This window comes from Panthera uncia (assembly GCF_023721935.1).
Source record: "Panthera uncia isolate 11264 chromosome B2 unlocalized genomic scaffold, Puncia_PCG_1.0 HiC_scaffold_24, whole genome shotgun sequence".
Classification (NCBI taxonomy): Eukaryota; Metazoa; Chordata; class Mammalia; order Carnivora; family Felidae; genus Panthera; species Panthera uncia.
This window is the reverse complement of record NW_026057580.1, coordinates 10436906-10448223: the sequence shown is the minus strand read 5'-3', so window position 1 is coordinate 10448223 and position 11318 is coordinate 10436906. Positions and strand designations below refer to the sequence as shown.

The 11318-nt window shown below is 55.0% G+C and overlaps 2 protein-coding genes across 2 annotated transcripts; one reads left to right on the top strand and one right to left on the bottom strand.

Moving 5' to 3' along the window:
- Positions 1–11: 11 nt before the first annotated feature.
- On the top strand, positions 12–1574 carry SAPCD1 (suppressor APC domain containing 1). The gene is made up of 5 exons (XM_049653566.1): positions 12–154; positions 394–534; positions 1026–1121; positions 1234–1323; positions 1419–1574. The coding sequence occupies exons 1-5, from the start codon at positions 41–43 to the stop codon at positions 1509–1511; spliced, it is 534 nt and encodes a 177-aa protein (XP_049509523.1). The 5' UTR covers positions 12–40; the 3' UTR covers positions 1512–1574.
- Positions 1557–10885, bottom strand: VWA7 (von Willebrand factor A domain containing 7). Its single transcript, XM_049653565.1, is given in 17 exon segments — positions 1557–2368; positions 2475–2690; positions 2692–2749; positions 2885–3024; positions 3106–3407; positions 3833–3925; positions 4040–4192; positions 4306–4438; positions 4922–5107; positions 5571–5687; positions 5920–6032; positions 7316–7485; positions 7604–7799; positions 8243–8350; positions 8915–9011; positions 9739–10020; positions 10350–10885. Coding segments are annotated over 17 exon segments (2772 nt in total). The 5' UTR covers positions 10593–10885; the 3' UTR covers positions 1557–2203.
- Between the last annotated feature and the right edge of the window lie 433 nt (positions 10886–11318).

Below are 11318 nucleotides of genomic sequence, written 5' to 3'. Positions count from 1 at the left end.
GCACCAGTGGGCGTGGCTCCACCCTTCCCACCTCCGAGCCATGGGGAGCCAGGGGCCCGGAGGGCTGTCCCTGGTACAGGCCCCCTACACAGTTCTGCTGCTGCCATTAGGGACAAGCCGCCAAGACCCAGGGGCCCGGAGCTTCTTCCTCTGGGTGAGTATTAGCCCAGCAAGAGGTCCAAGGGAAGCCTACTTCCTGGATCTGCCCCTACATTTCCACTCAATTTTCAGGACCTGTAAAGTCTTCTCCCCTGCTTCCCCTTGCCCTCCAGCTCAGTGGTCAGTCTGGGCTCACACTCAGTGACCAGTGAACCCAACCAAGGGTTGAGAGAAACGGCCGGGGCTCAGAGCCCTGCTGGGGAGCAAGTCAGCCTCTGCTTCTGGCCTTTCCAGCTGCAGAAGATGCAGGCTCTGGAGAGGGAGCAGGACGCCCTGTGGCAGGGGCTGGAGCTGCTGGAGCACGGCCAGGCCTGGTTTGAGGGCCGTCTGAGGGAGGCACAGCAACAACAGCTGCATCTGGGGGCTCTTGGTGAGGTACGGGGCTTCTGTGTGGCGCAGGGGGGCTCTGGGGGCACGGGGGACATGTGGACACAGCCTGACACCACCCTGGAAAGGCAAGAGTTAATGGGCAGGGATCATGAATTGTAATGACTGGATGCCACCAAGTGCAGGTTGGTGTTCATTGTCGGGATTGGAGGAGGCCGGTCTGCATTCCATTCAGAGGGACCTGATTTGGATCACTCCATTGAGATGGGGGAGTGGCCTGGATTATTCCAATGGGTCAGGACTGAACAGGGAGGATCCATAAAGAACAGGGAAAGGGGTACTATCCCACCTGAGGGGGATGTTGAAACGGGACTGTTAAAGAGATGGTAGGGAGAGTATTGGATTTTTCTACCTGTCTGGGGGGGGGGGGGGGGGTGGTGAGGGGATCCAGCTGGAGAGGTAATGGCCTGTGGTGACAGAAGAGCAGCAGATGGACCTCGAGTTTTCACCATGTTGTCAGCCTCTAACTCCTCCTTTAGAATTTTTTATCAGATTTACACTCAGAGCCTGGTGGCCCCCAGTTAGCCCAGATTCAAAATATGAACATCTGTTTGCAGAATCTGATTCAGGAGAAGGTGAGTTTATTGTTTTTGGTTTGTACTCTCGGGAAGTGGGGGTAGAGAGGGGACTTGGGGTCAGCACTGTTTTAACAGAGAAAAGCAAATCCCAGCCTCCTCTCCCTCCCAGTTCTCCCCACATCCCTCGAATCAGGCTAGTTCCTGTGCCACCCAGGACTGGAAGGGAAGGCCAAGGAAGCAGACAGCATGGCAGCAGCAGGTAAACTGTAGGGAAGTGGGGGGCAGGGCGGAAGCCGTGGCCCCGCAGGCGGGGAGGAGCACAGATGCCCACACCGGTTCTCTCCTCCTCTCCAGTTGTCAAGGCAGCAGAAAGGAGGCACTCAGCCCAAAGGGGAGACTGCTCAGCTGGGCTGCCCCAATATGCGGAGGGGCCCCACCCGTGTGTGAAGCCTCCTCTCGATTTCCTCAGTTGGTGACAGGAGAGGCTGAGTCAGAACTCCCAGTCTCCTTATTCTGCTTCTTGACTTAACAGATAAATGGCTCCAGGTGGTGGGCCAACTGAAGTCCTAACATCTTGGTGTAAAGTTTCTTCTCCACAACCGAAAACTTCATTTCATCTGCTTGGTGTCTTATGCCCTCACTCGCCCTTAAGTGATCTGCATAAATGATCTTTCTTTGAAATCCCTCTCTAGAGAAGACATGTTTATTGAAACTGTCCTTCAGCTTTAAATACAAAAATAAAATAGGAGCTTCCTCAGAATTTCAAGTAAGAACAATTCTATAAATAAAACCCCCACTCTCAACTTTAGTCTCCTCCCCATATATCTTTCCTTCTACCTGAGCTTAGGAAAGCATGAATAAATAGTGGAGTAAAGAGATTTTGCTACAGAGAAATAGAGGCCAATTTTCTCCAAAAAGGAGTATTTGCTTTGGTTCCCAGCAGGGTTGGGGAAAGTGCATTGTGGGAAAGTCCATTGCCCTCTATCCCAATCTCACAAAGAAAGGGAGGGACAAGTGTGTGAGAAGGAAAACCTCCATCCCAGCTGGGAGAGGTCGGGTCCCAAGGCCCGGTTGCCTTCTCACCAGTGGGGCCAGACTGAAAATAGCGCTGCAGGCACATCCCTCTAGGGGTTCTGGTGTCACCAGGAGGCCAGGCCTAGCAAAAGCAGCACCCCTCCAACTGTGCCCCACCAGGGGTTGCCCACCAGCCCTCCCCCAGCCCTTCCCCGAGTCACCGAGGTGGAGGCAGGGCTGGTGGAGGCGAGGATAGGGCCAGATGAGTGGGCAGGGGCAGCCAGCGGGTCCTAGGGAGAAGAGGGAGAGCCCGTCAGCGTGTCTGCACCCAAATTAAGCCCTCACCTACCACCCCTTACACTGCTTATCCTGCGATGGAAAGTGGGGGTGCCTCACCTGCGGGATGGGGGCCAGCACCAGGAGCCGGAGGAAGGCATGGGTCGGGGGCACTGGGCTGGCTTCTGGACCTGTCGCAGTCACAGTCACCATCACCACGGAGTCTGGAGCCGCTGAGTCCGGGATCTCCAACCACAGGCGCCCCCAGGCGGACTCATTTGGTTCCAGGCGAACCCTGTCGAGTACGGACCCATTTGGTTCCAGGCGAACCCTGTCGAGCCGGGCTGAAGGCCCAAGCTCTTGAAGAGTTGAGAGCCCAGGGTTCGCGCCCAAAGCTGGAGGGGAGGGGAGGCGAGAATCTGAGGGCCAAGCGAAAGTGGCTGCTGTGGGCGGGGCTTAAAGTACCAGCTCCCACGCCAGGGGAACCGAAATGTGGGCCGGAACTGAACCGGAGAGTTCAGGGGCAATACCTGGAGAGGTTGGAGGTGAGAGCGAAGCTGGGCTTGACAGATGTCTTAAGATCGAGATCCTGAGGGCCTGAGAAGCTGGCGATGCGGAGGCTGAGCGGGGCCTTGCTGCCTGGAGCCAGGAATCCCGGGGAGCCGCTGAGCTACGGAGGAGGGCGGATCAGGCGAGGAGGAGCCGCTGCAGCTCTCTCCAGCCCTACCTGCACCTTCCTCCTGCGTCTCACCTCCAGAAGGACAGGGACCACGGTGCAGGGCTGGGGAGCAGCTCGGTGCAGGCTCTGCCCCTCTCCGTCCCGGCCAATCAACTCCAGAGAGAAAGGTCCCACAGCGGACAGAAGTGCGGACGGTAGCGAGGCCGCGAGGAAACCTCGCTCCGGCGGTCCCGTGGGCTCCAAAGGCACCCGGCCCAGCTCGGCACCTTCCGGGACCCCTCGTAGGACGACGTGAGAGAAATGCGGCAGAGGAGCTCCAGGGTTGCTTCTGGAGCCCAGCCCTGTCACCTCTACCAGCAGCTGGGTCTGGAGGCCTGGGACAGGGGAGGGGAGGGGAGAACACTGGTCCACATGAGATTCAAAGACAGGGAGAAAGGAATGATCGGCTTTTAGAATAGGGGTTACCTCTGGGGATGAGTATGAATGGAGAAAAGGGGTTACCTCTGAGGGCTATTGTTGGGCAGGGTCAGGAAAGATTCTGGGATGCTGAAAATGTTCTAAATCTTGAGTCGAGTGATGGTTACATGAGTGCATCATATGAAATCCACCCAGCTGTATACTTAAGTTTAGTGCACTTCATTATATGCAAGTTATAACTCAATAAAAGGATATATATATATATATATATACACATAATATACATACACAATACACAATACACATATGTATATAGACATATACATATACAATATATACATGTATATATATTAATGGACAAGTTGGGGGGGGGTAGACGTACCTGCAACTGGCTGAGTCAGGGGGTAGAGGCCAGGGTGGGGGCCATCTTCCACGGGGATCCCAAAGTAGAAGAGGAAGTCCAGGGATGTCTGGGCTGAGGAGGACCAAGGCAATCAGAGACCTTCCTGAGATGAATGTGATTGATACCGCTCTCTGAGCTCTGCAGCCTTTCCGTCCCTTCCCTTCCCAGGAATATCTCCCTCCTTACCTTGCACTCTCACCCGGGGTGTGCTCTCGGCTGTGACCAGGATCTCCCAGGTCCCTGTCTGTGGGGGGTCACTGATGGTAACTATCCAGAACTGCCCAAAGCGGCGAGTGTGACCTAGAGGTCCCTCGCCTTCCTCCTGGCCCTGGGAGACCCCTGGTGGGGGTGGGGGAGCAAGAGATTGGCACATGAGCTAGCTCCTGTCCCTTAGGATGTCACCCTTCATTCTCCATTCTTCCCTCTGCCTTGAGACACACATGTGGAAATACCTGCAGGGTTCCTGATCCAGAAGCTGCTGACCTCCCCATGGATCCGGACTGTGACCCTCTGGAGCAGTGCATCCACGCTGAACACAAGTGGCCTTCCAGACACCACAACAGGAGGTTCCAGGGGAAGGGTAACCTAGAGGGATGGGCAGAGCCAAAAAATAGGGGAGAAGATGAGGCATTGAATGAAGTGGGAACAAAGACAGGAGAAAGGTGGAGACAGAAAGAAACTAAGTCACACATGGAGAAGGGATACCAGTGAAAGAGGGGCCCAGGACCAGGGATGAAGTTACGGTCAACAACAAATTGGAGGCAAGGGATTGAGGGTGAGGTGATTGCTTCTTGTCCCTCCTTAAAAGATGGCAGGACTTCCGAGGACAGACTACTGGAGGCCAAGACTGGGGGACAGGGGGCGGTACTAATAGGGAAGGAGCAACGTGGAAGTTGGGTAGCCATGGATCTCAGAAAGAGAGAGAAACTTCCTTTCCCACCCTTCTGACTGCAGTGGCAACACAGCAAGCAGTGTTAAACTATTAACCTATGAGAAAGAGCAGTGCCGTGTTACCTGTACCCTCAGTTCTGAGCCAAAAGCATTAGTCCCTCTGGCCCTCATACTTACCAGGTCAGCCATGCTGTCCCCAACAACGGCTGCCACATCCTGAATGTGCTGGTCTTTGGTGAAGATTACCTCTCCTCCTGAGGCCAAGGCCACTGCTTCATAGGGCTCAAAACGCAGAGGCGACAAGACCTCACGCCGAGCTCGGCCCTGAACCCTCGATGGGTCCTCGGTCACTAGGAATGTTACCTGTGCCCAGAAAAGAGGCCAGTACTGAGTAATCCAAGTGCTGTCTACCATTGTCAATGAGGATCTGTGCTCAAGTGTTCTGCGGAGCTGATGAGGAGGAGTAAGATCTTGGTCTACCCTCTGACTGCTCCTGCAGGGTCTCCCAATGACACAGCCCCAGGCCTTCAGTTAGTAGTTGCCACTCCCTTGTAACTGTCTCCATATGTCATCCACAGCGGATTGCTGGCAACTAGATCTCCAGTTCTTCAAATGGTTTATTGGAGACCAGTTCAAATATGCATTCAGCATCATGTAAGGGATCAGGATGTGTTATACTCATTGTCTGCTTCTCCCACCCCATGCCAAGGCTGGTTCAACCACCAGAGTGTGGTGTGATCCTTGTTACGAGATAGTTGTCAACAAGGTATGGGAAACCCCATATCTCTGGGTGGCTAACATCGGATGTCCCATCAGCTGTGCTCACTCTGCAGCGCCGCTCCTGAGTCAGGGACTCCACCCGGTTGGTGAGAAAGGCATCCTTGGGGGAGGCGTCGGTGAAGACAAAGATGTCTGAGAGTGGAGGTGTGTGCAGCAGAGCCAGCTGGCAGAGAGGGAAAGTGCTCGTGTTAAAAATGGCAGCAGCAGAGGAATGGGTAGAGTAAGGGAGGGCAGAATAGAAGGAAATATGGCCCTGGAACCATGGAGTGAAGCTAGTGGAACTAGGCTCTGAAGGCGGGGTGGAGGGTGGAGATCCCAGGAAGCCTCTAGTTCCCCTTGGTGGTGGGAACTGGAAAGGAAGGGGGAAGAAGGGAAGGGGGAGGGGGAGGGCAGACCTCCAGGGCTGACAGACACATCTCGGGCTCATCTCCACCCCCCAAGGCATGGATCTCATTGAGTTGTTGCCAGAAGCTGTCAGGGTCACTGGTGGTAAAGACAGGGCCAAACCCTGGGGAGGAAGAAAGAAGGTTGAGATGAGTGATGAGAGGGCTCCCCTCATCCCTACCCAGGGCCACCTCTCACCCCCCAGTCAAGAGGCCTCGCTGTGCTCCTGGGGTGAACAAGTATTGAAATAACAATATTCTCCGATACTTCTATAGGCAGGGCAGGGTAAGGGCTAATTACCTTTGCAGGGAAGTGGACCTCATTTCCTTAACAAAATGGTAGCATTTCCTGTGGTCCTGAGAGGGCGTTTATTGGATATGTGCGTAAGTATAAAAAAACACCTGGGGCCTCAGATTCCTCACCAGAAAAACCAGAGCAATGGTACCTACCTCAGAGTGTCATTAGAAGGACTAAATGAGTTGATTTTGTAAACCTTAGAATAGTGACTTGACACATAATTAATGCTAAACTCAAAGCTTCATCAAATATGTGATAAACCAGGGCGCCTGGGTGGCTCAGTCAGTTAAGCGTCTGACTTCAGCTCAGGTCATGATCTCACACTCTGTGAGTTCGAGCCCCACGTCAGGCTCTGTGCTAACGGCTTGGAACCTGGAGCCTGCTTCAGATTCTGTGTCTCCCTCTCTCTGACCCTCCCCTGTTCATGCTGTCTCTCTCTGACTCAAAAATAAATAAACATTAAAAAAATTAAAAATAATATGTGATAAATCCCCGTTAAATTCCAGCTACTATGAGATTTATGCAGGTAAATCAGACTCAACGCTTGCCTTTAGGGAATTCTCAGTGCTTGTAGCTATCTTATTTGATGGCCATTTCAACCCTAGAAAATCCTGCCTATCTTCTAGGGTTGAAATGGCCATCAGATAATATGGGTCAAGTACTGACTCATTTTATTGATGATGAAACTGAGGCAAAAAAAAGTCTAAATGATCAGCCTAAGCATGCACAGTGACTGGTCAACCCGGGTCAGTCGGTCTAACTTCCAATCTGTCTAGAGGCTTCACAGAGGCCTGGACCCATCCTCATCCCAACCTCTGTGTACAGAAAATGGGGAGAATTGAAAATCACTGATTAACATGGAAGCCTAAGAAAGCAGAGGCCCCTGGCTAAGCACAGATCATGATTAACCTCATATGGAAAGTGCTGCCATTTTGGAAACAGAGGAAGAAGTGGCCAATCGTACACACAGAGGTACCAGTAAATGCTCAACCATAGGAAACGTCACCATTTTAAGGAAGTGGAGCCATGAGGCCCTTTCCCCCACCAGTGGCATTTACCCCTTGCCCTAGACTTTCCTTCCTTCCTCTATCCTCGCCAGACCACAGTTACCTGGATCATGGAAAGGGACCAGGATGTAGTGGACAGGCTCCATGGGGCTGCCCCGTCGCTGTTCCACAATGTGGCGAGCCTGGATTTTGGCAGCATTGATCTCCTCACCCATACTGCCTGTGGTGTCTAGGACGAAGCTCAGACTGGAGGCTGGGCTGATGTCCAGCAGCCTGGGGAGCAGGCCAGAGATACGGTGAGGAGTCTGCACATTTGTCCCCAGCCCCCATTTACTCAGCTCCCCTAGGAGCACATGCGCATTAAGGAGCACATCGCCCAGAGGCCACTCACCTGGAGAAACCCCTGTCTCCCAGCCGGTTTCGCAGGAGACTGAGGGCCTGGATGGAGGCCAGAAGGGCCAGTTCTGCTGCCTGGAGGTGCAGCATGTGATGGGGAGAGAAGCCTGGGGATGTGCTATCCTTGTTGATGCCTCCCCGTGGTGGCTGGGAGCTGCTCTGGTCAAAACGGCCCCCATGGCTACATTTCCCTGGTTTGGGGAAAGAGATCTGGAGGGTGGAGGTAAAAAACCCACTGCCTCCTAAGAAAATGAGGCCCTTTTTGACCTGGCCTGACCTCTCACTCTTCAGCAAAGGATCAGCAAGAAAGATGACATTTGTGGAGGGCCAATCTGGAGTAAATCTAGAGGGGTCAGTCATCACAGTACATGGTGGATCCCCTAATCCCTCCAGTCCATCCCCCAAAACTACCCTTGGGTAATGGAGAAGTCTTACTGGTTGAATAAGAAGCTATTCCCCCACCCAACAATCATGGCCGCCTCAGTGGGTCTCCATCCATCTACCCCATCCCCAGCATCCACTCCTTCCAGAAGTGATGCCATAGGAAATGGGACAAGGGCCTACAGTTCTGAGATCCCTAGGGAGAGGGTCAGGGGAAAGGAAGTGACTTTCTCCCCTTACTTCTGCCTGGTACCTGGAGGTTTGGAGGGATGAGTTCCAAAGTAGCCAGAGGTGAGTGTAAAGCCCAGCAAATTCCCGGGGCAGCTCAACTCCTCGCAATCAGAGCAGGTAGGATCGTCCACTGGGAAGAGAGGACAGGGGTCTAGATCCCAAGATCCTGCCACCACTGACCTTTATCCCCATCCATCCAAACTTTGGCTTTTCCCTGAGCTGGCAAAAGCCCAAATGTACCCTTCTAGGATTTCTGAACAAAAACCTAGAGATCATCTAGTGATGAGACTGAATATGTGAGACCGGGACTGTGCTAGGAAACCCAGAAGCGTGAGCTGTGGACAGGAAGTGAACTTGTAATGGACAGGAGGCCGCGTCATAACTCAGGTGGAAGGATGAGGGGACTGTGAAGAACAGCCCTGTATGTTCCATCCCATGTTGGGGGAGGAAGCCACACGAGAGAGAACTCAGCTGAGGTCTGCAGACCTTGGTCCTGGCTCTGTCCACCCCTGTGACCTTGGGGAAGCTATCTAACTGACCTGGCCTTTGGCTGGACTGGGGGACCTCACAGGTCGTTCCAGAGAAGAAGCCATGTCACATCCTATGTGACCTGAGGATGTGACACAGTGTCTGGGGAGGCTGAGAGGACATGGCTTTAGTGGGCTTCCCCCAGCCCCCGGGGTCATGGCCGTACCTTGTGCCAGGCTCCGGAGCTCCTGCCTAGGCCAGAGGAGGTGAGGGTGTGGCTGCTGCTGTCCCATTTCCACCCAGTTGCTATGACTGTAGAAATCCTGGGGGGAGGGAGGGCGAAGGGGAATGAGGCGCTGTCTGACCATTCTCACAATCTCCAGCGCTTATTCTCTCTCCTGGAAAGCCTCCTCCTACCCCCGCTGCTGCTGTCAGATACCCCAAGTGCCCTCCACACCCTCTGCCTGTTGCCCAGAACAGAGCTCTCCCCAGGTGGGAGCCTCCCGGTTTTTCCTCCCATCCCACTCAGAGTCCAACCAAAGGCCCTCCAGTGGCCTTCAAGGCCCACTCCCGACCTCACGCCTCCTCACTTTTCTCCAGCCACACTGGCCTCCTGGCTCTTCCCACAGGGAGAGCTGCCAGTTTGGAGGTGGGGGAACTAGGGACCAGTCTCAGGGCACTGGCAAGCAGTGCCCCATCACTTCTTGAGTAGGGGGAGGTGTGATTAAGAAGGCACCATGAGGGGGCGCCTGGGTGGCTCAGTCAGTTAAGCGTCAGACTCTTGATATCTGTTCAGGTCCTGATCTTGTGGTTGTTAAGATCAAGCACTGATGGTGCAAAGCCCATTTGGGATTCTCTCTCTCCCTCTCTCTCTGCCCCTCCCCTGCTTTCTGTCTCTCTCAAAATAAATAAATAAACATTAAAAGAAGAAGAAGAAGAAGAAGAAGAAGAAGAAGAAGAAAGAGAAGGAGGTACCAAGAGGAAGTCTGTATCTGGGGGACGGGAAGACCCTGGGTGAAGAAACCCCTGCCCATTTTACGCAGTCCTCACCTGCAAAGCATGAAGTGCAGCCCCAAGGCGCTGGCGGGCCAGGGTGTGGTCAAGAGCTCTGGCCGCCACCAGGGCCTCCCGGAGAGCCCCCACTAGGCGTGTGCGCCCCTGGCCCAGCCGCTCAGCATCAAAGTGCAGGTCAGGGTCATTCCTGGATGTTGGCAGAAAGTCCTGGGCTGCGTTGGCACGGGAGACCTCACCTAAGGCTGCTCGGAACCTCCGGGAAGGAGACCCAGGTCCAAAGTAGGCAGCAAAGAGGTCGTCAGCAAGAAGGGTGCGGCCCTGGAGAGAGTGGGTTAGGGGACAGGGGACCCTTGGGTTGCACCATTGCCCACATTTTCTTAGCAACTGGCACTCAGGTTGGGTGTGCAGGGAATTGAAGGTCCTGGGCCCTATGAAGGAAGGGCAATTCTGGACCTTTCTAAGGAGGAGGGGGGGTACTCCTGATTTTAGGACCAGGACACTTGGGTATTGTTACTGCAAGGGGTAGAGGTGAGGAGCCAAGGAAGAGAAGGATGTCCCTCCTCTTGGCCAGCAGGGCCCTGAAGAAGTAGAAGTCCCAGGGAATTGGGGAGTCCAGCTGGGATGTGACAGGACCTGGGGACGCTCACCAGGAAATCCTCAAGACGAAGCGGGGAACGGCCCGGGGGTGGCTGCTCCAGGAAGAGCTGCAGGGTGACATTGAGTGCCGCCTCCTCGGTCAGGTCCTGGTGGGTGACGGACCCGGGGGCAGCCAGGAGGCTCCAGATGTTGGGGAAGAAGGAGGATGCAGGGGGCAGCAGCTGCAGTAGCAGCAGCAGCAGCAGCAGCAGTGAAGGATTCAAGTGGGCCACGGGCACGTCTGCAGGGAGCATGGCTGGGACATGGACCTGAGGGGACAGAAGGCTCTCGAGAGCAGGAAGCAGCAGCGGGTCCAGGGCAGGCCCAGCTCTTTAGCTCTTTGTCTCCACCGGCACCTGCTTTGGGCCTTTCCTCTGCTTTGCCTGAAGCACCTGGATCTACCCCAGCCTGGCCTCCCCTCTCAGTTGCCTAGACAACCTGAGGGCCTTAATGGGCTAATGGGGACATACACCTGCAGGAAGGAACTGAGGCTCCTTCCCCAAGACCCCCTTCCCCACCCCCAGACCGACACCCACACTCCCAAACACCCAGCACAGAAAACCTGATGAGTCTCCTCTCTAGGCCTCTCCCCTACCTGGTTGCTGGGTCTCCCGCAGGGCCGCTGGGGCGTGGTGTCACAGGGCACTTAGGTCAGAGTTATAATTAACTCAGGACGAGTGGAGGGGGAGGGAGGCCCCGGCAGGATGGGGGCAGGCCAGACAGCCCCTGGCCCCTCTAGTCGTGCCCGCCCAAGGCCACAAGCGGCAGCCGGCACCAGGGCGGGGCTCCCTCAGCAGCAGTGCAGAGGTGAGTGGAGAAGAGCTGGGAGGAGGAATGAGTGAGCAACATGACTCAGGCCTGGCTCAGCGCCAGGGACAGACCCAGGCAGACGCACCTCTCTGCCCACCCGGTGCCTCTTGCTCAGCCTGCCGCCCTTCCACTACCTTCCCAGGCACGGGCCCTCAGTGCCCCTCCCCGGC